Source organism: Amphiprion ocellaris, chromosome 19, assembly GCF_022539595.1.
Source record: "Amphiprion ocellaris isolate individual 3 ecotype Okinawa chromosome 19, ASM2253959v1, whole genome shotgun sequence".
Lineage (NCBI taxonomy): Eukaryota > Metazoa > Chordata > Actinopteri > Pomacentridae > Amphiprion > Amphiprion ocellaris.
Window position 1 is genome coordinate 14,962,595 of NC_072784.1, and position 27,420 is coordinate 14,990,014.

Below are 27,420 nucleotides of genomic sequence, written 5' to 3' on the forward strand. Positions count from 1 at the left end.
TAGTTTGTAATTTTAAGAACTTGTAGTAGATTTTAATGTGTAATTGTATATGTAAAGTTTTCATAGTAAATTGTGTTTAAATCCTAGTAAAAGTGTTATTGTCTTTAAGGTGTTTATTTGTAAAGAAACATTGAACTATGCAAATAAGTGTACTAGTGTCTTTCACTTTTTGTTTGGATAGGTGTAGTGAGAGACAGCTAGACAACGGGGTAGAAATAAGAATGAAGGCAACTCATACAGCACGGGGTTGCAAGCGGGAATCGAACCCGGGCCTCAGCGTCGGGGACCTAGTACATACGTCAGAGGCGTAACCCGTAAAGCTACATGAGCACACATGTTCTGGCCTTGAAAACGTGTATAAATCCAATAGAAAGTCTAGGGGTAGGGTTAGGGTTACAGAGCAAGGTCCTTACAGTAGTAATGCAAAAATAGGGTTAAATTAATATTACACATAAATATTTTTAATGTCCAAACGAAGCAGCCGAATATTAAGAGAAATTAATCCCAGGTTTTCCCGTTGGATTTTGGCCGCTCTATATATAGCACGGCCAAAATCCACCGGGAAAACCCCACATTCATTTTAAGAATTTTTTGGCTAGTTTGACTTAATATTAAATTATGAAAATATGTAAATTTAATATCCATGTTTTTGTACATTGCTACTGTCAGGACCTGCCACTGTAACCCCAACCCTACCCCTAGACTTTCTATTGGATTGATACACCTTTGCTGACAGGCAACATGTGTGATCATATAGCGCTGCGGGTTAAGCCACTCACGCATGTACTAGGTCCCCAATGCTGAGGCCCGGGTTCGATTCCCGCTCGCAACCCCGTGCTGTATGAGTTGCCCTCATTCTTATTTCTACCCCGTTGTCTGCCTGTCTCTCACTACACCTATCGATCAAATAAGTGAAATAGACTACAACACTTATTTACAAAGTTACATCTTTAGTTATTAAATAAACTTCTTGATTTTCTTACGTCTTTTTTTGTCCTACTTTATAAATGTTTTTTGTCTTAACTTTTTCCCTTTGATTTAATGGCATTTTGTTAGATACTTTATTTCTTTAATCTTCTTCTTCTTTCTAGAATTTAAGACCAAACTTAAATTTTTGATCATTTTTAGACATTTTGAAAAGCTATAAACTCAAACAGGGTAACACCGACAGAGATGACATTCAGCCAGGATGTACTACACACATGGGTGATCAAAAGTTATCAAAATGCTCTGCAAAAGTCTGAGGGCGTGGCCATGGCAGGCTCCTGAACTTTGATGCTTCGCCATGACACATCAACTGCTGTGTAACTGCCCTAAACATACTCTAATCTGCCTCAAACTTTACATGTATGATCAGAGTCCCGCCCTGATGACATACACATGCTGAAATACAGCCACAGTCATAGCGCCACCTGGTGGACGTGCGTGGATTCGCCGACCAGCAAGGATGCGAGGACCCGTCCAACGCTGCTTGCAGCTTTAATTGAATTTGCATTTTTTAAATTGTTTTTGAACATATGCATGCGTCCCCAGAGTGTCTAGAAACCCATAAAATATATTTAAAAATTGTTCTTTACTTTCTCCATAGATCATAAAATGGGTTTAATACTTTGGCTTTAGGGTTTATATTAGGATTGTGGATCTCTATCATTCACTGAAAAGAGGGTTCACTCCAAAATCCATACTACCAGTCTATATAGCATGCCAGAAAAAGATATAATATGGCCCAATACACAGTTGATCAAATGTAGTATGCCAAAAATACGAAGCGTCCTACTAAATCTGGTCAGATTTTGCAGTATGCAAGGCTTGAAAGATACTCTGGACACATGTTTAAAGGGGATATAATATGGAACCTTTAAAGCTGTTTAAAATGTAAATTCCATGTTAAGATTTTAGTATTTTTCCATCTTTCATAGTTTTTCTGTAATAGTTTACATAAGCACAAAAATGTTTCCTGCAGGGCTCAGGCGGTGAAGCTCCCGCAGCGCCATCAGCTGGTTGTTAGTGGAGCTGCAGCTGTCTGATGCTGCTGTGATCTCACAGTTGTCGCTGTGCAGTGGAGGGTTTTTTTTTCTGTGTGCAGCCAACCGCAAGAAATGGTGAGTGAGGAAAACAGATACAGCTCATAGTGTAATGTCCCGTTGACCAGCTAAACCGTACTTTTAGTTAGTCATCAAACCCTTAAGTAAGCCGTTAAAATGTCGTCGTGAACCAAGCTTGTCACAAAGCTATCATTTTAAAGCTGATGTCTTTGTTTAGCTAACCCTTGCTAGCATGGGTTAGCTTCCCCTGCGTTGGTTAACCAAGCTCATAGCCGCTCGACATTGCTTTACAGTGCTTAAGTTGATAGCAAGTTTAGCGGAGGGGGGTCCAAACAAAGAACATTGGCATAGACATAGTTTTTGTTAAGTGACAGCTAAACCAACAAACTTTGTTTTTGATCAAATAGCTTGCTAGCCGCGGGAAGGCTAACTAGCTAAAGTTATCGGTAGCTGCTGTAGCTCGGCTAACGTTATCATCTCTGACACAACTTAGATTAAAATGCTCGGGTAGACAGTGAAAGGTGGTTATGTTGACATTAGACGGGTTCCAACACAAAATATGTTTAGTACATACTAGTTTATCAGCGCACAGTTGTGATAATCAGTTTATTGAGGAAGCCACTGTAGCTAACGTTAACAGTTGGTTTAAGGACCACCTTAGGCTAACGGCTAAGCTTCATGACGCTAGCTAGCAGCTGTACTGTGGGTCTTTAAACGCCTGGCTGGGTGGTTACAGATCGGCGTAACGTAAACGAGTGTTACTGGCTTACTCATAAACTCAAGTCATCAGCCAAGTCACTACAAAGCTACTATTGCCAGCATCAACACTGCTGCTGCCCCGACACAGCATAATATCATGTAACCTGGTTAGTACAGGCAGATCGAGTCAACAAACGTGTCTAAATTTATTTTAACCTGAGCCACTAGTGGTTACCGCAGTACCTATTTGTTTACAATTGATCCTTCTACAGCAGAACTTAATTCCCAAAAAGTTTGGGCTGACTTATATGTCTTGTTTTATATAACCTCTTTGCTTTTGCTTTAATTCATAATGGAACTGCAAAAACTTATCACTTCATGGTATTTTTGTGGTACATTTGAAGAACAGGCATTTTGCCAAAGTGCATCAATTAGAAAAATAAAATTACCATCCATTACAAACCAACCAAACAAGTTACATATTGGGGTTGAGACCCTGCAGTGTTGTTTATGGTGTACATTTAACTGAGTAATGCTAATACTGAGGTTTAAAACCCTTCAAAACGTGTGTAAAATACCACTTTACTAGATTATAATAAGCATTTGAGCTGAGACCCAACAGTATTCCTCATTATGAATATTAATCTCACTAATATAGAGCTAAAGTCATAAACCTACAAAAATATACTGTACATCAAAACCAAGCAAATTTAAGGATTCCCCGTGTTGTTTTTATGTTTGTGTGTAATGTGTTTCACATATACTGGCTTTCAAAAGTTTGGGGTCACTTAGAAATGTCCTTATTTTTGAAAGAGAAGCATTTTTTTCAATGAAGATAACATTAAATTAAGCAGAAATACAGTCTAGACGTTGTTAATGTGGTAAATGACTATTCTAGCTGGAAACGGCTGATTCTTAATGGAATATCTACATAGAGGTACAGAGGAACATTTCCAGCAACCATCACTCCTGTGTTCTAATGCTACATTGTGTTAGCTAATCGTGTTGAAAGGCTAACTGATGATTAGAAAACCCTTATGCAGTTATGGTAGCAAAATATGCAAATATGGTAGTATGCTAGGTACATGAATAAAAGTGTGAGTTTTCATGGAAAACATGAAATTATCTGGGTGACCCCAAACTTTTGAATGGTAGTGTATATGTATTATTTATTTTAGTGTTTCTTATTTATCTGAGCATTGGCGGAGAGGAGTAGCAGGGTGAATCAGTTTATAGTCAATATTACACCAATAGCCAACTATTTTAATTATTGATTAATCAATTTCAGTAGCTTTTTGAGAGAAAAAAAATTTAAATTCTTTGATTCCATGATGTTTTTTGGCTTCTTGGACAAATATCAATAATGAAAATAATCACCTAAACTGAATCAGATAAACAAGACATTTTTCCATAGTAAATCGTGAGTTTTCTTTCTTTTTTTAAAAAAAACTACTTTCTAATGATGGGCTAAATGATAAATCAAGAAAATATGCTACCAATTATTTGTTGCAATCCCCATTTACACCTAACAATTTATTATCAGAAGTCTTTATAATATATTATATTTGATATTCTGATCAGTAATTTGTAGCTTTACAAAAAACTTGTAAATTTGTGAAACACTATGACTTTTTGTTTATTTCTGACATTTTACATGTCACACAACTATTTGATTAATCGAGAAAATAATCAACAGATTAATAGACAATGAAAATATTTTACATCCCATCCCAACCACTAAATTCATATACATAATGTACCTTTTTCAACAGGTCTGAATACCCAGAGTTTTTATTTGTATTTGTCATGTTGCACATTACCACATGGCTTTTGCTGAAATGTGTGTATATATGAATATTTTAAAGTTGTAAAGGTTTTACCTCTTGATGACATCAAGCAGTTTCTGCAAGTTTTATAGGAGTAATTCTTTACACCAAATTAGTTTATTTCTTTGGTAGAGGATGTGGATTTGAAGTAAGCAATTGAAGGCCAGTCTAGATACAACCTATCTTGCTTGTTCTCTTGCATTGAAAGAATCTGATTAAAGCTCATTCACTCACAACAATATGAATAAGAGGTTTACAGCATGTCTGAGAAATCAGCATTCACAAGGTCAACAGTTTCATTTTTGTGATTTGAATATCTGTACAAGTCATCATTGTCTGACTTCGACTCTTTCTCTGTCGCTTGACCTCACTTCAGGATGTGTTTCTAATGATTCGACGTCACAAGACGACCATCTTCACAGATGCCAAAGAGTCGACCACAGTCTATGAGCTGAAGCGCATTGTGGAGGGCATTTTAAAGAGGCCACCTGAAGATCAGAGGCTTTATAAGGTGAAATAAATTACCAGGCTGGAACATCCTTTGTTGTTTAGAATGTGCAAATGTTCGATTGCTTATACATTCCCGTGACAGTTTAAGAGGTCATTTTGGCTGCATAGGTTATTAAAAAAATTACACAGTCTGAGCACAATTATATTATAACTCTTACTTGGAAGTTTGCACTGTTTGTTTGGTTTCAGCTTTCTGCAAGCAAACTATTAGTTAACATCGTCTCCATGTGTTATTGTTTTTGATACCCAGCTGTTAGTCTAGTGTGTAGGATTAGAGCATTAACAAAATTCACATTTATGATTACAACTGTCTGAGCAGAGTGTTGGCTATTTTACAATATATACTCTGAGACAATGTGAACTTGTCTGCGTTGAAAGGAGTAGCTACATCACTTCGAGCTGCAGTGATTCGCAAATAATTGGTAACTATTGATAGTCAAGTTATAGTTTCTATCATTTTCATTGGTTTCAGTCTCTCAAATGTGAGAATTTGCTCCTTTTAGTTATAGTATATGACATAAATTGAATCTCTTGGCATTCTGGACTTTTGGACAGACAAAACAAGCAAATTAACAGATTATTGGCATATTTAACTACTACATCACCATTTTCTGAACTAAATTAATTAAAAATAACTACCAGAATAATTGATAATATAAATAATAGTTAGTTGCAGCCTAATATTGTTTATGGACATGTTACCCCTACAATATCTAAATGAGATAGATTTCAATATGGTAATGTATTTTAATATTTTTTTTTCATTAGTCTAGTAAAATACATTAGTTTGTGACTTTCGTTAGATTATATGAAAACTCACATGCCTCTTTCATTTGGACAAGAAGTATCTGAATTGATTTTCTAGATTATTAGATCCACATCTCTGTTCATAACAGTGGATTCTTTTCATATCTCTCACTAGTAGCTGTGTGTTAAAAAGCAGGTCTTGCAGTTTAAGTTCCCTGACAGCTAAGGGCTTCTTTAGCCTAAAACTTTTAAACATGCTTCCTCAGAGGAACCCAACTAGGCTTTACATCACAGCGCAGTGTGTAAAACAGGCGACCCTTTAACTGCAAAACTCGCCACACTGACAGCTTGATCCCCTAAATCTCCTCGGATGCCTTGGACACTATCTCTGAACGGGGCGATAATGTGTACTGTGCAAAAATAAACATGAAGCGAACCAGCAGCTGCCTCTACACTACTTTGTTCTTTTTGATGTTTTCCCTTCCAGGATGACGTGCTGCTTAACGACAGTCAAACTCTTGGAAATTGTGGCTTCACAAATCAAACAGCCCGACCTCAGGCTCCAGCCACAGTGGGATTAGCTTTCCGTCTGGGTGGTGAGTTGCTTGTCTTTTTGACTTGTAGCTCAGTCTGAGCCCAGCAGGTCGATCTGAGCTCAGTTTTGACCTGGTAACTTTCTGCCTCTTATTTGTCTGTTCTCACTGTCTTGTCTCCCAGATGATTCATTCGAGCAGCTGAGGATTGAGCCGTTCTCCACTCCCCCAGAGCTCCCCGATGTCATGAAGCCCCAGGATTCAGGCAGCACAGCCAATGAGCAGGCTGTCCAGTGAGGGAGGGGGCGGGTAGACGCGAGGGCCACGTTAGGGGGTCGGAGGGAGGACACACGGGGGGAGGGAGGGGTTGGATTTTTGGGAAGCGATGCCTCAGCGGGTGAAGTTTTATCTTGCCGACGACTGATCTTCAGCTGGGCACAAACGATTACAAACACGGATTCCCCTTGTTGTAAATGTGAGGGTGCTTCAAAGTGGTTCATTTGTCCTGAAATCGGCGAACGCATGCTAGTAAAATTGATAATTTCGCAACAAGACCCTTCAGAGATACCTGACGGACTTGTCACGACACTGTCAGTCATCCATGGGATTGGTAAAGGCTGAACTTAAAGAATTGTACCTCGTATTTAATGAATTCTAGTCTTTATTTGGGGTAAGGTTGATGCTGCCTTACTTGTGTTCTTTTACTTTGCTGGCTTAAAAAGTGGGAGTTGATAAGGTGTGACATTTTTAGGCTTTTATGTTTGTGTGTTTCTTTATTAAACTTACTAGGATTAACATGTTTTTTGGTCTTTGGCCTGGATATGTGTTGCGACAATAGCTAGGAGTTTGTGAATTTCTAAGTTACTATCTGTATTTCAAGGAACTTTTGAACAATATTATTCTAAAATAAAAAAATAGATTCACTTGTTGGCAGATGATTCGGTATTAAGACGAACATTTCTTGGTACTTTACTATCAGAAGTTGGCGACACTGAACGCACTCAGTCGTGAGTTACTAACTTGGACCTGATGTTAAAAAATGTAATGACTGACAGGCACAGCATCAATGGAATATTAATTGGAGTATTGATTATTTTTACCTTACTTACAGTAGTGGGGGACTAATCAAATTTCCTTTCCAGTGTTTGATTGTAGCTCATCATGTCTTGAGTATTAAATAGGTGGCCTGAATTGTTTAAAGTAAGCATTAAACAATTTTAAAGTTAGAAGTAATGTTGAGCTGTGCCTGCCAGTAGTAGGCTGCACATTTGACGCTGCATTATCCCAGAATCACTGGTTTATTTCATGCTGCAGTTAATGTTGTATTATACACCATCAATACCTTAATACACATAGTTTTCTGAAATTGAAAGGTGAATTAACAAATGGAACACTTCTGCACATCAAAACTTCAAATTAAGGTGTAATACTAGGTCTCTTGATCTAGAAACTAAAAAAATAAAAATAAAAAAAAAACATTATTTACCACAGGGAATGGATATTCTGACCTGGGGGTGTTGAATGAAATTGTTTAATGTTGCATTTAAAAAAAACATGTTTGCAAATTGAGGCTGTTAAACAGTGGGACATGATCAAAGTTGCACTTGTAACTGATTTAACATTAAAACAATTGTTTTTCATCTCTGTGCACTGTGGTGTTTTTGTGTGCTTTCGTAGTCAATGGAAACACTAATGGATTCTCTTTAAACTGCAGTTCAAACTGAAAAGACATTTAAAATTACAATTATATATAAAAAAAGAGGGTGTGAAGCCAGTTATGGTTTATGAAGCATTTTGCTTTATGAAGAGTAATGTAATGTATATCATAACAAATTCATCATCTTAAGTGTAACGCAGCCACTTAATAGGCTGTCAATTTTTTTTGACCAAATACCACTTTCAGATTAGGGTCAAAAAGCCTCTATTGCCACTGTAAACTCTGCATACCATGAAATTAGGATTGCAACACCTCTTGTTGCCCAGAAAGTGCAAATATTAAAACACAAAACCTCAGCACATTCAGCAATCAAACAGTAAGATAAATATTAAAGTAAATACATACATGTATAAATTGCAAATATAGAGCTGACAGTGTTGTGGCATGCAGTTTTATTCAACACAAAATAGATAATTACTCATATAAAATTAATCTTGATGTATTTTTTTATATAAGGAAAAGTTCTTATTTCAAATATATATTTTCAATGGGACTTTCTTAATGCTGTATTTATTTTATAGGCATATTTATTTTCTTATGTATGTATTTATTTAATACTGAATAAAACTATTCCCTTTAGCGTTGTTTCTGTGCTCACGGTTCCTCAACGTCTCACTGACTCTTCGAACTTTCCGACTGCACCTGAAGGCAGCACACGTTAGCAAGCTGCTACATTAGCATCATGCTAGCAACAAGTAAACAACAGTTTTGCTCCTCCTGCAGACTCGCTTAACTCACGTCCATCGCTGTAACCCCTCTAAAGCCCTCTAGTTTATCTATCTCCGGTACAAATGGACTTCACTGAGTGTGTTTTATCGGCGGGCCGAGCCTTGCTGGAGATGGTTGAGCGGGAGTGGCAGCCTCTGTCTGCGGGGGAGCTGGAGCACCGGCTGGACCAGGCGGTGGAGGAGATCCTGGAGTCGGACCTGATAGCAACACTTGAAGCGCAGCCTCCTCCTCCTCCTCCACAGACGATCTACGTACAGTTACTGCCAAGTCAGGCGACCGTTGGACCCCAAATTTTACACACAACAACCGCAACAACGTGCAGCCTCCCGGAGGAAGATTCAGCAGAGTCCCAGGAGCAGCTGGATCCTGTGGACGGTGCAGCAGTCAGGGTGAATACTGGTCATATTACATTCCTCCAAGAAACGACTTACTGTTTAGCATTAACATAACAGTCTAGTAAATAAAGTAAGAATTGTTTGCATTGCATCTACAGCAAACACTAGCAGGATATTCTCAAATCTTATACATTACTTTGCAGCTATTGTGAACAGTAAAACATGTACTACAGATCAGTGGAACTTATCTCAACTATCATTTAGCTTTGAGATTTTAACCCATTTGACGGTACATTTTTCATTTGTACCAGTCATGTTGCAATTTTTGTAGTTCTGTTCTTGCAGTTAATCAAAAGCATATTGAGGGGCTGCAGCTAATAATTACTGTCACTATTTGGTTAATCTGCTGACTATTTTTCTGCCTTAATTGTTTTGTTAATCCATGAAATCTTATTAATTAGTGTCACAAGGTGCAAAAGAAGAATATTCAGAAATACTGTTTTTTGTGTCACCTTCAGTTATTGACTTTGAAGCTGGAGCCAGAGATTTGTTTTGGAATTTTGCTTTAAAATTCAAGTCAAATCTCATTTAAAATTCACAAGAGCTGAACTAAAATGCAGCGGCCACTGCAAAGAAAGCTCTGCTTTTGTGCTTAGATCTCTACAGATCCAGGTGCATTTGGTTGTGGTTCTGCTAAATAACGTGGCACCAACCCATTTAAATCCTTAAAAACAACCAATGAAATTATAAAATCGACTTTGAAACAGACCTGAAAAGCAGTGGAGAGAGACCAGTGCTCATTTTATGTGATCACACTTTCTTTTTCCTGTTAAAACACAAGCAGCTGCAGTTGTGCCAGCTGCAGAACTGCAGAGACGACTGCTTTAAATCCATATACAAAGAATTACATTAGTCTAATTACAGGTAACAAAGACTTTCTCAAGTTCTTTGGGACAGAGGAAGGCCTTCAACTTGGCAAAAAGTGACTCAACTAATAAAATGACTATCCATATAGCTGCACAATATTTTTCAGTCGACTGGCTCAGTGCTGAGAGAAGTCCCTGCTGGTTCCCACTATTTACCAGGATGTGGTAATGATAAAGTTCATACGCTCATTGAATCCACTGACTGACCGCCACTGTGCTGTCATTTTTACTGTGTCACCAGTACATCTCAGACCTGCTTCAAAGCTCTAAATCCAGGGCTCGGATGGCCGGTCGGGCTCGTTTGTCTCTGTCCCACACCGTTCTCCTGTCTCTCACGCTGCTCTCTGAACGAGTCAGCTACCGATCGGTGTCTCGCCGCTTCCAGCTGGAGAAAGGAAACATCCACAGGATCTTCTTTTCTTTCTGTGAACGTGTCAACATGCTGGAGGAGAAGCAGATCCGGTGGCCAGTCGGTGGGTTGATTACACTGTTGTTTAAAGGAGATTTGTTGAAATTAAGTGGAATGTGTTGGTGATAATGGTGTTGGTGTTTTATCTGTATTCTCCAGGCAGAGAAGCTGAAGAGGCACTTTTTCCGTTTTCCAGTCTGCTTGGAAAAGACGAGCAGGACGAGGGACAAAGTGTCCCTGAAGTCCTGGGAGTGTTGGGACACATTCGGATCCCCATCCGCCTGCCGATAGGGAAGCATGATGTGCAGAGCTCAGTGCCTGAGGTGAAGAGAATGAAGAAGGAGGCTCATCCTGACTCCTGGTTAAACCTTGAGATGGTGTGTGACCGTAGAGGACAGTTTCTTTACTGCAGAATCAGTAAAGGATCAGACGTGGACAGAGGCGGCGCTCTGAGAGACAAACTGAAACAGCAGCCTGAGTTGATGCCCTCTGGGTCCTGCCTCGTAGCCAGAGCCGGATACCCGCTCACTGCCCAGGTTTTAACCCCGTATACAGAAAGTCACGGACCAAGGGAGGAACTGTTTAACAAGACGCTGGAGGAGCATCTTCACATCCTGGATCAGGCTGTTGCCAACCTGAAAGCCAGATTTAAAAGGCTCAGGTATCTGGATATTGGACATTATGACCGAGCCAGAGCTGTTGTGCTGACTGCTTGTGTCCTGCACAATGTGTTTTTGGAGATGGGACAGGTTTTTCAAGGAGAAGTTGAGGAAGAGGAAGCCATATTAAGTGAGGGAGACATGGAGGCTGATATCGAGGGCGTACGCAGACGTGACGCGATTGCAGATTTGTTGTTTAAAAACTTTGATTCTGGAAACACGTGATTTTATGATGGCTTGTAAATAACAGTCTTCTGAGATAAAGGTTTATTTTAACAGAATCTCTGCTGTTTTAGTCTGTCTGCACACCAACACTTTAAACACACCTCAGGTTTGTCACATTGCAGTTTTATGGAGGTATTACTGTGGTTTACCAGAGTTTGAATGACGTGTTTTTGTTTTTCTTTAATTTTTTGGGACACATTTTTCCAGAACTGTTTGCTGATAACAAACTCGCCACAGCTGCAACGAGTTTTACCTCAGAATTGTGTTTAATTATCACAAATAAAAATGTAGTCATGCCAAAAAGACTTTAATGTATTTAATTAACTACAGATTTACTACCTGAAATAATCAGACGTATGCAGATGATTTTACAACACTACTGCCTAATTAATGCAGGTTTACATCTGATTGCTTAAATAAAAATATGAATGGGTGATAATTTATTAAAGAATATATTATTAGGTATTGTACTTAATTATATCTAAATTAACAATACCAAAAAACTGTCAATAAAATGATAACCAATACAGATATTACCATCATTACCTGTAATAAACACATATAACAAGTCATATATAGAAATATTTACACTGATTACATTTATATCAAACCTGTTAGCTGCACTGCTATCATTGGAAAGCAGTAAACAATAATAAAATGCAGACAAAACCTTCATGAAAATAATGTTTATTGCATGGGTGATTATTGAACTGTATTTACTGGCACAGGAATCCATAATAAAGTCTGCACAAGAGGTGATATCGAGCAAAGAACCGTGCTTTGATACTGAATCAGCATCCAGACCACAAACTGCTATAAAAACAAACAACTTAATACTGTTATTAAAAACACATATGGAATTGAGTTCTATGATTCTTAGTATTTATTGAATTTTCTAATGATTAAATTAATATAACGTGGTGTTGTATTTCCTACTCACACCACTGGAGGGCAGTGACCAGTATTAACAAATAGACATTTATTACCAGTGGTTCAATAAATACCGTCATTGAAAGAATAGTAATTATCAATTAAAAAAAACACCTGTATTGTATTGACATTGATATTATGCATTTGATACTGTGGTACAATGATGGCAGGATGCCTAATTTGTGTGTGCCGTTTTAGTTTTTCTTGGTTTCTAACTTAAACTAAAATAAAATTTTCGGTATAAAAATAAATGATCATTTCACCTTTTAGGACACAGGCAGTAAATGAAAACTTTAAAGATCTGTGTAATCTGTTTGCAGTATAAACAAGAGCTGCTGAGGGTATCACCGATGAGTGCCTACTTTTGTGTACCTTTTCCATTTATTTTTAAGAAACTTTCCTGTGGCACTCAACTACTCTATGAACTGTAACAGTGAAAAAGTGTGAGCGTGACCAGTCTAAAAAACATATATTACAAACATCAACTATTTTCTTCGTGCTGCATCATAAAAGTTTTTCTTAAGAGCTAAAAAAAATCAAAGTTCAGATCCACGTCTCCTGCGGCCTACTGTCCATCCTTTGGCGTCTGTGTGCTGTTACTCTGAGCCAGGCTGGAGATGGCCTGGGCCAGGTTGTTAATGGCCTCAATCTTCCTCTCCTCCAGAGCTTTCTGCTGCGCCCACATGTTCATCTTCCTCTCCTGCAGCTCCATGTACAGCTGCAGGACGTCCTGTGGAGGCCTGCTGGCGGGGCAGGGGGCGGCGGTGGCAGGAGGCGTGGGGAGGATGGGGGTAAACCTCTTGCTGGCTATGGCCTTTCCCACTCTGGTCCCGCTGAGCTTGGCCCTGCGTTGGGCTTCGATCTCCTCCCGGCTCTTCCCCAGGACCTCATGCATGGCCTTGAAGAACTCCCAGTGGACGCTGGTGGCCCCCAGCCTCTTGGCCCTCTCTGAGTTCTTCCTGTACGTGGCCAGCATGTTTCTCCACTTCAGATCACACTCATAGGCCTTCACAGTGACATCAGTGACCTCTGACTCCCTCAGTTTGGCATTTACCTTCTCTGCAACCGTCTCCCAAAGTTTCTTTTTCTTGCATACTGGCTGGTCAAAAGCCTGATCCATTTCGAGTCGGGTGTTGACAAGGTGCCATGTAGCCTGCAGCGTCCAAATAAACTCTAGAGATGAAAACAAAAATGGATCATTTTATTAGCTCATGAATGTGTGACCTTGAACAAAACGTTGTTGTTTTTAATTTAAGTTTCATCATTTTATTAGACATATCCCCTCCAGTGTAACACCTATTAAAAGCTGTCAGTTACCCGATGATTTATAATTCAGGTGCATGTACCTGACATTGTCTGAATTACAGTATTTGACTATAACGTACAACAGGCAGATGCTGCGCACTCATCAGAGCCTCTTCGCTTCATGCGATGACTGGATGAAACCTGTTTCACTTCAGTCTTTGAGTACTAACCTGTTTTAGTTTTGTCCGTATCCACACTGGACAGAACTGTTTCCTTTCCTTCCACCTCAGCATTTTGTATCACAATTGTCTCGATAACCTCCATATTTTTTAAACATCACATATAAAGTTGTTTATTTAATAACGGTGTGTCTATCGCGGAATTTAACAACCTCTCAGAAGCACCGATGCGCTTTCTCGAGTCGACAAAAAACGATGACTATAACAACGTCGCTTGGTAGCTTGGAAAATGTAGTCCGTTTAATAGCTACAAGCTGGCCTTTGGGTATTCTCGACTTTTAAAAGAACTACAATCCCTAAACGCTTCTGTCGGTTGAACGCAATCTAGTATTTATCACTGCCACGGGAGATGTAGTTTATTAAAGAGAGAAAATGCGCTACGAGAGGTAAGCGGCAGCCAGATTTGAACTACAAATCCCAGAATATCAACAACCGACCCACCTCTTCACTCCCTGCTCCCTCCCTCGACCGCCCCTGTTTTGTTGTTTGGCTAAAGATGGCGTTAGCGGCTAACACAGGCGATTGCATTTTGTTTCACTAAAATTGTTCGGCCAGTGGTAACAAAACATTGATGAAATAGAGGTTTAATTCGTCATTTGATGTGTAAAAATACGTTACACTGAGCAAATACACGTCCATTACTTAGAATAACACGGGTTGGCCTTCTCACGATGTAGGCCTGTTTCTTTAGGGAGTGGACCGAAGCGGTTGGAACTCCATCTCCCGGCAGCGACTGCGGCGTCAGGTGGTACAATTTTAATTTCTCGTGCTGGTATCTGTAGTTTCCTGGTTACACCAAACTGTTATTTTTGTGCAAACTTTAAAGAAAATGACTGAAGTTACTAAAAGCACGTTCTCACTAGTTTGAGGGCTTAAATTTAAAGTGAGAGGACATGTTATTTAATTTCTCGGTATTTCACTGGAAGCGTCTCGTCATGCTTCCCTGTGTCTGTAATGTCAACTTAAGCTGAGAAGAGTAAAACCTAATAAATCTGTCGGGATCATGGCTGCATCACCTGTGCAAGGTGACTGGAAACACTCAAAAGCACCCTCTAAAGAAGGACACCCATCCTCACCAGAGTCCTCGTTGACCTGGTGCCTGGCTCACCTCTCCAAACCTGGATCTGGAGCTGAACCTCAGGGACAGAGCCAGGCAGACTCAGGTGGTGGGAAAGAAATGGACAAGAGGTCCAGGGCCTCTCAGTGGCGAGCTCTAGTTGCTATCCGGACGCAGCACATCAAGGGTGACAAGGCTGGCATCACCCGATTCAGAACTCAAGGGGGTCTGCGGCCCCTGTTGGACCTGCTCAAACGCCCTGAGTGCTCCAGGAAAACTCTGGACCTGGCTCTGAGCATCCTGGCCAACTGCTGTACGGAGCTGGAGACACGTTTAGAAGTGAGAAAAGAGGAGTTAAAAATACAATATTGATCTCTTTATTTATTCAAGCTGCTTACATTTAATTTATCTTTCATTGTAGGTTCGTAAACTTGATGGAATCAATATTGTAGGTAAGTGAGGCTTACATTTTTGCTTTCATTTTTGCATTTTATAGGCAGTTTCTTGCAATTATATATTAATTGTGAAAACATACAATGAAATGTCAGATTATATGTATGTAAAAAACATTCTTCACTGTCTCAGTGGACATCCTGAAGAGAAATGTGGCACTGGAGACCATCCAGAGCCGAGCAGCCCGGGCTTTGGGAAACTTGGCCATGGATCCAGAGAGTTCTGCACTCATCCACTCTGCTGGTAAGTCTGAAATGTAGCTGTGAGCCTCTGCGTCATTTTTCGCTGACAGTTCAGCATTCAAAATGAGATGTGACTTGAATTCTTGATGGTAATTATGTATTTGTAGGAGCTGCAGTAGAAACTGTTAAAGATGCAAGTCTGTTTGTGGTGTGATTATGTACTCAAAGAACATATGTGAAGCAGGATAGGCATTGACCACATGGCGCATATTGCTTTGCACTTGGTACTATTTTTATATTGACTAATTCCTTATGCACATCACATTTTGGCACTCTTCTTTCTTACTTGGGTGTGATACTGAAATGGCAAATTAACTCATTATATATTGAGGACTATCAGTTGTAGACATACTGGAAAATCCCTTTTTTATTTTCTCACAATATGACATATATAAATATAAGGAATAATAGAAGGAGCTCATAGTAACCCATACAGAAAGCTTTTTATTGTTCCATTCATTATCAAAGGATAGATACATCTTTACATGTCTCATTTTTAAAAAAATATATACACAAGTGACATTTATGCAAATGTTTGCAGAAATTGTTACTATCATCTAGGGCTGCACAATATATGGTTTGATCATCAACATTGCGATGTGTAATGTAAAGTAAATTAACTCAACGCATCATGCAATAACTTTTTTTGTTACTAGATGTAAATAATTGTTTTCATTTTCAATGATTAATCAACAGAACTATAATTTAGTCTGATTCAAGAGTTTGTGGAGTTTTCTTTTCTTAATTTTATTTACAAGACGCAATTTGTAGACATGCAGTCTCCACATGTGCACACCAAAATGAGCGAGGAACAGGAAAGAAACTGAAAAGGAAGATTTAGTTAGAAAAAGAGATGTCATGAAAATTCCTGCATTTTTTCACATCACAGAAAAACAAAGGATCATAATGTCATTTTTTTCCAATATCGTGCAGCCCTCCTATGATCTGTGAAGTGTCTAACTGTATGGACATTTTATGTCTGTTGATTGTCAAGCCTCCTCTTCTTCTGCAGGTGGTGTTCCTCTCCTCCTCCTCTGTGTGTCGCTGTCCTCAGCCCCGTCCTCCCCCAAAGCCTCTCCACCCAAAGACCCCTGTCCCAAGCTGGAGTGCGCTCAGTTGGCTGCTCGGGCCCTCCTCTACCTCTCAGATACGCCCTCTAACCGCCTGTCGTTGCTCACCCAAGGGACCTTATCTGCCCTCGCCCCTCTAATTGCTCCAGAGTATCCCCAGGCCTTGAGGCGGGCAGCACTCAGGACCCTCCACGAGCTGACCCGAGGCTGTGGTGTTGAATGTGCCAGGGAGGTGTCCCGCTCTGGGGTCCTCGCTCAGCTCGGTGTCTTGGCGTCCGGGGAGTCTGGTAAACCTTTTGAAGAGGTGGCCCTTAAGACGCTGGCCAACATGTGCTCCCAGGGCTGCCTGCGGCCTCTAGTTGGGTCACTGGGGGTCATTCAGAAGTTCACAGAGGAGGTTAAGCGAGACCCTCTGAAGTCGGGAGTCTTCCTCAGGGCTTTGTGTTTGTGCTGCAAAGAGGCTGTGAACCGGGCCAAGGTGAAGGAGAGCGGCGGACTGGAGGTGCTGATTGGCTTTTTGTCTGCTCATCAGAGTCATCCACTTTCCCGGCTCGCTATTCTGGCCTGTGTAGACTTTGTTTTTGATGAGGCAGCCATGGAGCAGTTGCAGGAGTTGGGGCTAGTCCCTCTTCTTGTCGCACGACTAGTGGAGCTCACCAGAGGAGAGGAGCAGTTGGCTGAGAAGATGGACGTGAGCCTCTCATCCAGCATGTCTCCCACTGAGCTGCTGCCCTCCTCATGTTTGGATTCCTTTGACTTTCCTCCTCCTGAGGGATACAAGAAGGAGGAAGCTGGTCGAGAGCAAGGTCTTTGTTCATCAAGCTTTTTGAGTCTCAGGTATGACAAATCAAATCAAAAAGTCAAATCTTTATTGTTCTGCTATTCTGTGTTTGTTATTTACATCTTTATTTCTCTCTCCAGGTCATGGTTGGTGTCTGAAGGATTGATTTCTTCTGAAGGAGATCTGCTGGATTCCTCCAGTGTTGATGGGGAATGGGGGACTCTTCAGATCCCACCGTCATCATCCCCTCAAACTTCTTCCCCAAACCCATATTCTAGTCCCTTTCTTAAAAACTCTTCTTCATCCACTCCTACAGTCTCCTCTGCTTCTAAGAAAGCAGCTCAGCCTTCCCCCGTTTCCTCTTCATCGTCATTAAAAGTCACAGATCCGACTCCCTCCGCTGCTCTCACACCTCAAACCCAGCCTAGTTCCTCCACCATCTCCTCTCCGACTAAATCAACACCCGTCTCTCCGTCAAAGTTCTCATCGCCACACAAAAGAAGACAGCGGGTTCATTCAGCAACTTGTCTGACTAAAGTCATTCTTGACACCCCTCCATCTGTGCCCCGTCCGAACGCTTACCACCACCCATACCACCCCGAACCCTGGACGGCCGAGTCTCCCATCCTGCTGCTGCTGTCGCGCTTTTCCCATGTCACCGACCCCAGCGCCGCTCTGGTCAGCTCAGGCGTCATGTCCGGCCTGCTGTACTACCTCACCCAGCACCAGGACCCCAGCAGCAGGTGCTTCCGTATGCTCTGCCGGCTGAGCTGCAACCCAAACTGTTTGCAATCGCTGGTCCGGACCGGTTCTGTAGCACTGATTCACCACCACCTCTGCCAGAGAGAGGGAGGGTGTGAGGGAGAAGAGAGGCAGACGGACCGAGTGAAAGCTAAAGTTAAACAGCTCGGTAAGATGAACACGGTAATTTTAGAACAGCTGAGAGGCCTCGTTTGACCTGTGAACCTTGTTGCTCTTATCAAGTAACTGAAACCATAAGCTAAAGTTCACTTATGAAGTTATAAATAATCGACATTTTTGATAATCTTCTATTTAATTTATGTAGTTAATCTTCTATTTAAAGAAGATTATTTTTATTCATCTTATTTAAATAGTTTACATCATTAAATGTCACTCTGTCCTCAGATGCACTTACAAGATGAACTGCCTTAATCCCAAAGCAGAAATTCTCAACAGTTTCTCAAGTTATCTGCTGTTACAGAGTGCAAATGTGATACTAGGGCTTTTGTAAAAGAAATGTATTGAAAGTCTGCATACCTTACTTCTTCTGACAGTATTTTTATGTAAGCCAATATTAAGCTAGGAATGATGATTTTCATGTTGACTGACTGTTTGTTGTGGATATGACCACATCTGGGGGATACCTGAATTTTATACGATCATGTACAAAATTTGGTCACTTTCACTTTGTACAAGAGCAGTTTATAATTGTGTCCTTCTGACTTTGTAGGTGTCGCTCTTCTGAATAATCTGCGTGTCCAGTGTGAGTCTGGATTTGGCTCTGGGGTTCTTGCACATGTGATGCTGTCTGGCTCCGAGTCCGACAAGATGAACTGTGCATTTTCTCTGCCATTAATCAGCAGGTGAGTGGTAGACATAGATATGAATATGACAAATGTACTTAATTAACAATGTATGGAATTCCATAAAATTCACTTTTCTGTTTTGAGGTTACACTTACTTCAAGTGCAGTCTGCGGTTTTGCCACTATGTTTTAGTTATTTACTTATGCCTTTACAACATTCTCTTTGACGAAACTTGTTTGAACAATAAAATATGAACTATATAGAGGTTCTTATTTTCTACCAGTAACAAGTCCCTGTTGAAGAAGCTCCTCCTGGACAGTGGTGGTCTCCTCTTGGCTCTTCAGCCCCTCGGCTGCGAAGATGATGATGGGGATGACGACCACCCCGCTGAATGTGGACGACTTCCCTCCGACTTGTTTAATTCAGGTTTGACCTCTCAGCTCCACTCGCTCTACTTCTCTCTCCTGATCGGATGCCTGTCGACTCTGACCGGTCCCATTAAAACTGACATAAAACTTATGAATCCACTTCCAACACAGTCAGCCAGTAAATCTGGCAGAGTTTCACCTCCTCCCTCGAAAAAGCCTCGATTAGCTGACACATGTCCCTACGGTGTCTCTCATTTTGACCTGCTCCTGCTGCTGGACGATGGGACCCGGGTCCCAGCCAACAGGGAGACTGTGGCCGGGGTGGAGGGCTCATACGGGGTCGGCTCTGAGTACTTCAGGGCTCTGTTGAAAGGTGGCTTTGGAGAAGCTCAGGGTAACGCAGAAGAAGCCATCCACATTAAAGATGTCAGCACAGGTATGTTGCTACCGGTGCTGCATTACCTGCATGGATGTCGTCTCACAAAGACTGAAACAACACAGGAAACTGGTGAAGGAGGGAGAAAAGGACAGTGTCATATTTTAAATGCGTTGGTCCTCGATGGACTGAATGTCTGCCAGAAGGAGACAGAGGAGCACTCAGCAGAGGACTTGGCTTTCCAGAAAACACCTTTAGGTGAGGCCATGATTGGAGCTTGCAGATTTTTGGTTCTTGAGCTGCAGAGAGAGTTAGAGGACCTCTGTGTGTCTCTTCTTCTGTCCTGCTCCACGAAGGCTGCTAGTCCATCTCCCTCAGAGGACAGTGCTGAAAAGGCTGCACCTAAAATGGACCAAGAAGTCAGTGAGTCCGCTGAGGAGAACCTTGCTAGTCGAACATCCGAGCTAGAGCTGACTGGAACTAAGATGCAAACAGAAAATTTGCCTGAACAGACCAAGAAACTGAACAGTTCTTTAAATCAAACAGACAGTAAGAAATCCTCTTTGGTTGGAGCAGGACAGAAAGTCAACAAAGGACTGAGTACAACTTCAGAGAAGAAAACAATCAAAACTTCTAAACCTGAGGGCATATCAGTGGATCCAGAAGAGTTGACATTAAGACCAAAGAACTTGATGAAAGGTTCAGCACAGCTTGTGAAATCAGCAGCTCAGGGCTCTCATTCTTCCTCAGAAACCGTTGCTGGAGGTGGAGCTCTGGCTGCTCTGCTCCCACAGGTGTACTGGTTTTCCCAGCGGTACAGTTACCCAGCGCTGGGTCGGGCCTGCCTGTCTCTGCTGCTGGGCTGTCAGGACTGTCCTCGGCCCTTCTTGTCCTCCATCGCTGGGGATTGCCTTCGCAGACTGGCCAGAGAGGCTGACTGTACAGAGACTCTGAAACAGGATCTATTGAGTCTGGCCTCGGCTGCTCTGAGCTGAACAAGGAGGGAAATACTGACTTTCGTGATAAATAGCATAAATTCAGAGGCCACAGAGTAAGTTAGAGTCGACTTAATAAGCTTCTGAAGTTGCCATTGTCTTATTTTTATCAATTACCGGCTACAACAATAGCACGAATACCTGAAAAATATGCTGTATGATTTCTTCGGCGCTAATGGCAGTGACTGGTGATTTATTTTCATAATTTTGAAGCAAACGTTTCTGTTTAGTTTCGATGTAATTGTAGCCCGTCCGAGCATGACATACTTCTGTTATAATTTACTGTTGTTGCATTAATTTCTAACGGCATTTGTATTGGGATTTTTTTTTTTTTTTAATTTGGGAAACGTTTAAGCAGATGCTCTACCAAGTGTCATGTAGCTGGAATAATCAGGGTTGGTCTCAGAACCAGTTGTTTATTTTGTACATAGAGATGATATGGAATAGCAGATATACAGTGTATAAGTTTCAGCAGATCGATGCGCCACTGAATATATTGTTGGAACATCACTGTGCCTCCAGTTTCTTGTTGTTTTGACTGTTGGTTCTATTATTTCACTTCAGCAGAGAGCAAAATGTCAACAGCTCTGATAATTTACAGTGAAAACTGGTTTACATATCTGATCGTGACCATGGTGATCTCCAGTTTTTCCCTAAAGTGCTATTTTAGAGTGAAATGCTCCACCTGGCAGCACTTGGCAAGCTAACACGCTGCATTTCACAAAAGTTTTGCAAAGGAAAATACCGGCCATGTTCTAGATTTTTCATGCAGCCAAAAAAAAGCACAAAAAGCCCAAAACCAACAGTGTTAAAGCCTGTTTAAATACTTCCACTGAACTGCCTGCAGCAGCCTTGAGCCTATTCTGAAGCTACTAATCTCTAAAAATGAGTCATCCATGTAAACTTTCACTTTAGAAAAAAAAAATCCAGTTTTTCATGTTTTTAGCAATAATTACTCAGAAGAGGCATGTTTTAGCTGCATATTAAACCACATTTGGTACACAAGTGAGTATTTGCAGCAGCAGGACAGTTTATGAAGGACATGTCAGGTATGGAGGAATATACTACGTCAAAGCTTCACATCACAGACAATGCTTGTTGTTACACACTTCACATGTTGGCTAACTCTAAAAAAACACATTTATTTGATATTTTTCAGTCCTGACCTTCATCGGCAAAATGTTTTGCTACAAAGAAAAGCCATCTGAAACAGGAAGTGGCTGCAACTAATCACATTTCTCTTGTCACGAATTCCAAAACATCACTATTCTGAATGGCAATTAACAATAACAAACAGAAAGTTAGAAAACCTTCTGTATTATACCAATCATAAATGTACCCTGAAATTGCACAAATAAATGGGTGAATTAAAATAACTAAGGGTCAAACCCCATTCCCCAAAAATAAATCTTTGGCATTTACATCATAGTGTTTATGTTTGTGAAAATTGTCCTTCAGTAGAATAATGTTTAAGGGTTCGTATAGAACCTAATGGATGTGATTTGTTGCAGATTTACAGCCATTTCCTATTTAAGTTGGCTTTTCTTTGTAATAAATTAATTTCTTGGTGAAGGTCTCGCACCAAAGCGACACAAATAAATATATTTTAGCTGCTTACACAATGTGCTGGACCCTGTTTCAGCTTTTTCATATACATTTCACCCTCTTATGCTTATGTCTCATGAAATTTGTGTGCAAAGAGACTTATAATTTTTCAACAGTGAGTGAAATATAGAATGTTACCAGCCTTATTTTAGTGCTTCAGAACCAATATGTTCAGGATTTGAACATTTCGGACTTTGGCAGCCCCCAGTGGTTGTATATAAAAATGAGATCTGCTCGTCTAGCACTTGAAATTGTTGGTCTACATAATGAGATGCAAAAACACTCTTCATTCAACACCACACACATATATTCTGAGTGTTGATTAAATTGAGCACTACTCAAAATTTAAAAAAAGAAAGAATGGCACTCATTGTAATACAGCACAAAGTGGTTTTATTCCTGTCTGGGAGCACGGCTTCACGGCGCTGCTGCTTGGCCCCTCTGACAGTGTAATCGAGCTAAGTATTCTGCAGACTGGAGTTAGCTTGAAGCATAGCTGAGAAATACGTCTGATCCTCTCAGTGATGGGAGCTCTCGTAGCCATCAGGAAGAGCGTTAGTGTGGGGGTTGTGGAACAGAGTGTGGTTTCCATCACCCCAGGGAAATCTCTGGAAGGAGACATATCAACGTATTATTATTACTTTTGCAGCAAATTACATTGGAGAATAGTGTGTATGTAGCTGCAGACAGACCTTAGTGCGGATACGAAGGTGAGGATATGGCACAAATTCTGGTGGGTCATGTGAGTGAGCCTGCATCTTCATGTAGGCGTTGGCCATGCAGACACTGACGCCAGGGAAGGCCAGAACGATGGTCAGAATCTTCCATGTCCTCGCTGTGGAAAACACAATAAAAGTGCATTACAGAAGCACTGAATGAAAGTAAATTACAGGACTGCAGTTCCTGATTATTTGCCAGAGTGTGGATGCACCGGCCGGCTGCCAGCTCTGCAGACATTTCAGTTAATGTTCAGCTAGAGACCGAAGCTATATGTGACTCTGTGGTGTTCCTGCATGGCTTTGGAACGCCGCTGTATTTGAATGGACAGTTCAGTGAAGACATACTGACCTCCTCCCTCGCCTGAATGCGACGCAGCAGCAAACACTCGACGAGCGGCCAAGGCGGCTGGAGTCAGAGACATCTGCAGTGGTGGAACAGGAGTAAAGAAACAAAAAGAGATGAAGATATACTGTAGATACAAACTGCTTTCAAACATGATTCACATACAAACATGTTGAATCTGATAAGACAACAATAACCTAAGAACTAATTTTATGTGTTTTCATGTCAAAGGAGTCTCATAAACTCTATACTAACTAAAAAAAAGCAACAGATAAATGCAAAAATAATATCACATTGACTGAAAAGAAACTCTGTATAGCCATTTAAACATTATACTTCTCATTAAAAGTCAAATGTTAGCCATGTTTCCCCCTACAAAACAGTCATGGTTGAGGCAGGGCCTACCAGTGGTGCTGTGCATACACTGGTAATAGGCATGCTCCAGTTAAAATACAGTAAAAATCAGGGAAAACACTTACTGTTCTTCAGGTAGGCAGTGTTCAGAAAGCTTTACTGTCCCCTTATTTTTCTGACGAATTCTCCTTCCTGCTTGTTTGTCCTTCAGTCTGTCCTAAGCTGAACTCGGTGTATCAGACTCCTCCCCGTTTCAATCTGTCTCTGGGCCAAGAAACTTAGTTTATATTTGGGCAACTGCAAAGGCGGGCTGATACGTGACGGAGAGGACAGAGGAGGAGGTGCTGCGGAGCACATCCAGCCTGCAAAATAAGAAACAAACACTTGTTCATGCCCAGTTATTTCACATTAAAGTAGTGGGCTTTTCAGGTTTTTCACAGAAACAGTGTGTTAGGTTTCACTTTTGCTTTCAGCAGGAGAGCAGCAGTGAAAGTCACTCATGTCTGACAGTTGTTTACTGAAAGATGGTGGTTCAGCTCTGGGTCAACGGTGCAAGATGGTGTCCAGTTTGTTTACTTTTTTAGTGAAATAAATCTTACATCTATCTTTTAATGAGAATAGAGAGACACTAAATACATGAAATATATGATATAACAAGGAACACAATAACAGGCTGATAGGCTTTTCTGAGTCTTTGAATGTCATGAAACAACAAAAAGAAACAACATATTCGGTTATCTTGTCAAGAATTTCTCTTTTTTTAGGATATGAAAAAGATGTTTAATTATAACATTTGAAAAAATATACATTTATGTAGAAAAATACAAATGTTTTTCTTTTCTTTAGGTATCGTCATACTGCTGCTCTTGAGCTATAAGGACTGTAAATTATGTGAACAGTATAGATTGAACTATATGTGAATAAAAACACAAATAACACCCTAAATCCAGAGTCTGATGCAGTCGAATCTGTAAGTTTGGGCTCTCTGCAACAAATTACACATTCTGTTAATTGTTAAAGTGGCAGTAAATGCATTGAAATCTTTATTTTTATATATATATATATATATATATATATATATATATATATATATATATATATATATATATATATATATAAATAAACTTTTTGATATACTCATCATGAGCTGAAAACTGGAAGAGGAACTATTTGTAGCACATGCACAAGTTTGGGCACGGTTCCACGTGTGAAAAAAACTTAATTAACTTTATAGGCCTTAATTGACTTGTTAAAACTTAGGGGGAGGAGGTCAAAAATGGTCATTAGGAGCTGCTAATGACATTTCCAGAGTTTGATCATTTCTCTGACTCATCAAACTTTGTGGTATTTCTCAACGACCAGTAAGAAGATCTGAAAATGAAGCTAATTAATGTCTTCAAAGGAGGGTGAGGCTATAAAAAGATATCAGAGCGCTTTCAGCTTGCCGAAATGTCATTAACAGATGGCAGTTAGCAGGAAACTGTAAGTCAAGACAAGATCTGGAAGAAAACTTTCAGATTAAGCTGCTGAGAAGCAAGGAAAAGCAACATCTCCACCAAAATTAGCGCAGAGGAGCTGCAGGAAGACTGGGCTGACACAGGAGAGCAGCACTGAGGTCGAGACATGGAGGAAAACCTTAACTGTGGCCGCAACATTACTGAAGTGTGCAAAGCGACATCTGAATCAGCCAGAGTGGTCTCGGAAAGAACATCTCGCCTACTTTTAAGTGTCAGAGTGGAAATATTCTGCTTTGGAGTTGGAAACGTTGCATCGGTGCAGAACAGATTTGATGCAGACAGACTGTCCACCAGATGGGGTAGTGCTGCTATGAATTCTCTGTAAACACTCCTTTAGGACTCCTAGTTTGTTCATTTTTGGTCTACAGTTGTTGTGGGGCTCCTTGATCATCATGACAGGTCACTTGTTGGGCTGCTACAGAGATTGTGTGTAACTTTTGAAAGAAACGTTGTCATAAATTTTAGTGTTTTTGCAGATTTACCTGCACAGAGATGTTGAGCATTATATTTCAAGGATTAACAAACATCTGTTTTCATACTACTATCATATAATTATCTTCACAGAAAGGTATCATCTGCTGTACTGTAAATTTTGCTCCGTTGAGTGTTAATTTGGGATTTCCACACTCAGTAGTGTCTTTGTCGTCTCTGTCTGGACAGCTTCGTGCTGCAGTGCCAGCAGTGATGTCAGCCAGTCATGCAAGCAGCCGGTCTGAACGTCTAGAACTTCTGTTTTTATGGGCGGAGGTTTAAACACCATCTCAGTTTGAGGACAGACACACAGAGGTTCGCATGTGCTGCAGGTGTGTTGATGCTGGAGCTGAGGAGGCCAAAGCTCCGGCCAGACTGATTTCACAGCCCATTCTAAGCTTTACGTTAATAACTGTAAGCAAGCTTTCGATTAGAAATAAAATGTAGAAGTACACAGTTTAAGGTACTATGCATCAGAACATGAAGTAATTTACATGTGGGTCAGTCTGTGTTAATTCAGAATTCAGAAAACGTGTTGCTCCACCATCTCAGATTTTCTTTTTATTTGCTACTTTAACCCTCCTGTTGTCCTCATTTATGGGCACCAAAAAATATTGTTTCATTGTCTGAAAAAAATCCAAAAATTCAGCAAAAAAATTCCCCAAATTTCTGAAAATTTGCAGAACCTTCAGGAAGAAAATTCCAATAGTTCCTTAAAAGTTTCCCTTAAAAGTTTTATTTTTAAAAAAATCACCCCAAATTTGGCAAGAAAATTCTTGTAAATATTTTCAAAAAATGAGTAAAAATCTTCCAAAAAAATATAAAAATATCTAAAGTGATTACATATATATCAGTAAAATTTCTAATATTTTCTTTAAGAACATTCACACAAAAAAATCAACTAAAATCCAGCGAAATTTGCTGGATTTTGGTTGATTTTTTGTGTGAATGTTCTTAAGAAACATTTTTAACATTTCTTTTTTCCACTAAAAAATGTTGAAAGTGTGGACATCAAAAGTTTCACTGTAAAAAAAAAAATTTTCTTCCACATTTTCAAACTTTAAAACGAGTCAATTTTGACCCACAGGACGACACAAGGGTTAAGGAGAACAATAAGAACTGTAGATCATCTAACAACCACTGTTGTCGTCAATGACAAGATTTTATGCATGTTATAGAGAAATCCTTTAAGTTGATGTAATACTACTATTTTTAACCATTCTGGTGAATGTGTCAGCCCCTCAGCTGGTCCACCACCTTGATCCAAAATGAAATATTTTAGCAACTGCCATGTTTTTTTGGCAGACATTCATTCTCCCTGGAGAATAAACCCTACTGACTTTGGTTGATTCCTTGATTTTTGTTAGATTTTTCTGTTTCACATATGGTGAATAATAATAACGACTCCAGAGGTCACTTTACTTTCCTTTTGCGCCATCATCAATAAATAACAAATGATGATAATATGCAAATAATAATTTGATCAGCCTTTAACTGCACATGTTGAATGCTAATAAGCAAATGTTACCTTGCAAACTAAATAGACTAAGATACAAAACGTGTTCGGCATTTGTCCTGCAGTGTTGAAGAAAGTAGCTTTTTTGTGTCCAAGGAACCGAATCCACAGTTTTTCTGCTTGAAGTGAATGAACAGCAGGTCCACCGGTGGGTTTGGAGGTTATAAACAGACACAGCAGCCGGAGGAAACACTGCAGACTCAACACAGCAAAGTGTACAAGACAGAGCACA

At 40.2% G+C, this 27,420-nt stretch overlaps 5 protein-coding genes across 6 annotated transcripts; 3 read left to right on the top strand and 2 right to left on the bottom strand.

Moving 5' to 3' along the window:
• The first annotated feature begins 1,994 nt into the window (after positions 1 to 1,994).
• On the top strand, positions 1,995 to 8,000 carry elob (elongin B). Its single transcript, XM_023297965.2, has 4 exons — positions 1,995 to 2,102; positions 4,947 to 5,081; positions 6,315 to 6,423; positions 6,545 to 8,000. The coding sequence occupies exons 1-4, from the start codon at positions 2,100 to 2,102 to the stop codon at positions 6,655 to 6,657; spliced, it is 360 nt and encodes a 119-aa protein (XP_023153733.1). The 5' UTR covers positions 1,995 to 2,099; the 3' UTR covers positions 6,658 to 8,000.
• A 726-nt stretch (positions 8,001 to 8,726) lies between these two features.
• On the top strand, positions 8,727 to 11,416 carry LOC111587858 (uncharacterized). The gene is made up of 3 exons (XM_023297972.3): positions 8,727 to 9,195; positions 10,309 to 10,540; positions 10,636 to 11,416. The coding sequence occupies exons 1-3, from the start codon at positions 8,869 to 8,871 to the stop codon at positions 11,358 to 11,360; spliced, it is 1,284 nt and encodes a 427-aa protein (XP_023153740.2). The 5' UTR covers positions 8,727 to 8,868; the 3' UTR covers positions 11,361 to 11,416.
• Positions 11,417 to 12,031: 615 nt separating this feature from the next.
• Positions 12,032 to 13,964, bottom strand: si:dkey-66i24.7 (uncharacterized). The gene is made up of 2 exons (XM_023297971.3): positions 13,766 to 13,964; positions 12,032 to 13,463 (listed from the first exon to the last, which is right to left on the bottom strand). The coding sequence occupies exons 1-2, from the start codon at positions 13,857 to 13,859 to the stop codon at positions 12,856 to 12,858; spliced, it is 702 nt and encodes a 233-aa protein (XP_023153739.1). The 5' UTR covers positions 13,860 to 13,964; the 3' UTR covers positions 12,032 to 12,855.
• A 276-nt stretch (positions 13,965 to 14,240) lies between these two features.
• On the top strand, positions 14,241 to 21,173 carry armc5 (armadillo repeat containing 5). 2 transcript variants are annotated; one of them, XM_023297952.3, is made up of 7 exons: positions 14,241 to 15,170; positions 15,253 to 15,283; positions 15,417 to 15,527; positions 16,539 to 17,433; positions 17,518 to 18,287; positions 18,849 to 18,981; positions 19,208 to 21,173. In XM_023297952.3, exons 1-7 carry the CDS (start codon positions 14,778 to 14,780, stop codon positions 20,661 to 20,663), a joined length of 3,789 nt encoding a protein of 1,262 aa, XP_023153720.2. In that variant the 5' UTR covers positions 14,241 to 14,777; the 3' UTR covers positions 20,664 to 21,173. The 2 variants fall into 2 exon arrangements, with proteins under 2 accessions (XP_023153720.2, XP_023153719.2); XM_023297951.3 differs by having other exon boundaries at positions 16,539 to 18,287.
• A 1,471-nt stretch (positions 21,174 to 22,644) lies between these two features.
• LOC111587842 (cytochrome c oxidase subunit 6A, mitochondrial) lies at positions 22,645 to 23,965 on the bottom strand. Its single transcript, XM_023297953.3, has 4 exons — positions 23,810 to 23,965; positions 23,337 to 23,409; positions 22,961 to 23,103; positions 22,645 to 22,876 (listed from the first exon to the last, which is right to left on the bottom strand). Exons 2-4 carry the CDS (start codon positions 23,407 to 23,409, stop codon positions 22,787 to 22,789), a joined length of 306 nt encoding a protein of 101 aa, XP_023153721.1. The 5' UTR covers positions 23,810 to 23,965; the 3' UTR covers positions 22,645 to 22,786.
• Between the last annotated feature and the right edge of the window lie 3,455 nt (positions 23,966 to 27,420).

Bases quoted from the DNA above. Each gene is read 5' to 3' on its own strand.
- elob (XM_023297965.2), top strand. The intron at 5,082-6,314 runs GTGAAATAAATT...TTTCCCTTCCAG, and splicing joins AAGATCAGAGGCTTTATAAG to GATGACGTGCTGCTTAACGA. The intron at 6,424-6,544 runs GTGAGTTGCTTG...CTTGTCTCCCAG, and splicing joins ATTAGCTTTCCGTCTGGGTG to ATGATTCATTCGAGCAGCTG.
- si:dkey-66i24.7 (XM_023297971.3), bottom strand. From the start codon at position 13,859: ATGGAGGTTATCGAGACAATTGTGATACAAAATGCTGAGGTGGAAGGA. The intron at 13,464-13,765 runs GTTAGTACTCAA...TTTCATCTCTAG, and splicing joins TACGGACAAAACTAAAACAG to AGTTTATTTGGACGCTGCAG.
- armc5 (XM_023297951.3), top strand. From the start codon at position 14,778: ATGGCTGCATCACCTGTGCAAGGTGACTGGAAACACTCAAAAGCACCC. The intron at 15,171-15,252 runs GTGAGAAAAGAG...CTTTCATTGTAG, and splicing joins AGCTGGAGACACGTTTAGAA to GTTCGTAAACTTGATGGAAT. The intron at 18,982-19,207 runs GTGAGTGGTAGA...ATTTTCTACCAG, and splicing joins TCTCTGCCATTAATCAGCAG to TAACAAGTCCCTGTTGAAGA.
- LOC111587858 (XM_023297972.3), top strand. From the start codon at position 8,869: ATGGACTTCACTGAGTGTGTTTTATCGGCGGGCCGAGCCTTGCTGGAG. The intron at 9,196-10,308 runs GTGAATACTGGT...CTGTGTCACCAG, and splicing joins TGGACGGTGCAGCAGTCAGG to TACATCTCAGACCTGCTTCA. The intron at 10,541-10,635 runs GTGGGTTGATTA...TGTATTCTCCAG, and splicing joins GCAGATCCGGTGGCCAGTCG to GCAGAGAAGCTGAAGAGGCA.
- LOC111587842 (XM_023297953.3), bottom strand. From the start codon at position 23,409: ATGTCTCTGACTCCAGCCGCCTTGGCCGCTCGTCGAGTGTTTGCTGCT. The intron at 23,104-23,336 runs GTCAGTATGTCT...TGTTTTCCACAG, and splicing joins GCATTCAGGCGAGGGAGGAG to CGAGGACATGGAAGATTCTG. The intron at 22,877-22,960 runs GTCTGTCTGCAG...GTCTCCTTCCAG, and splicing joins ACCTTCGTATCCGCACTAAG to AGATTTCCCTGGGGTGATGG.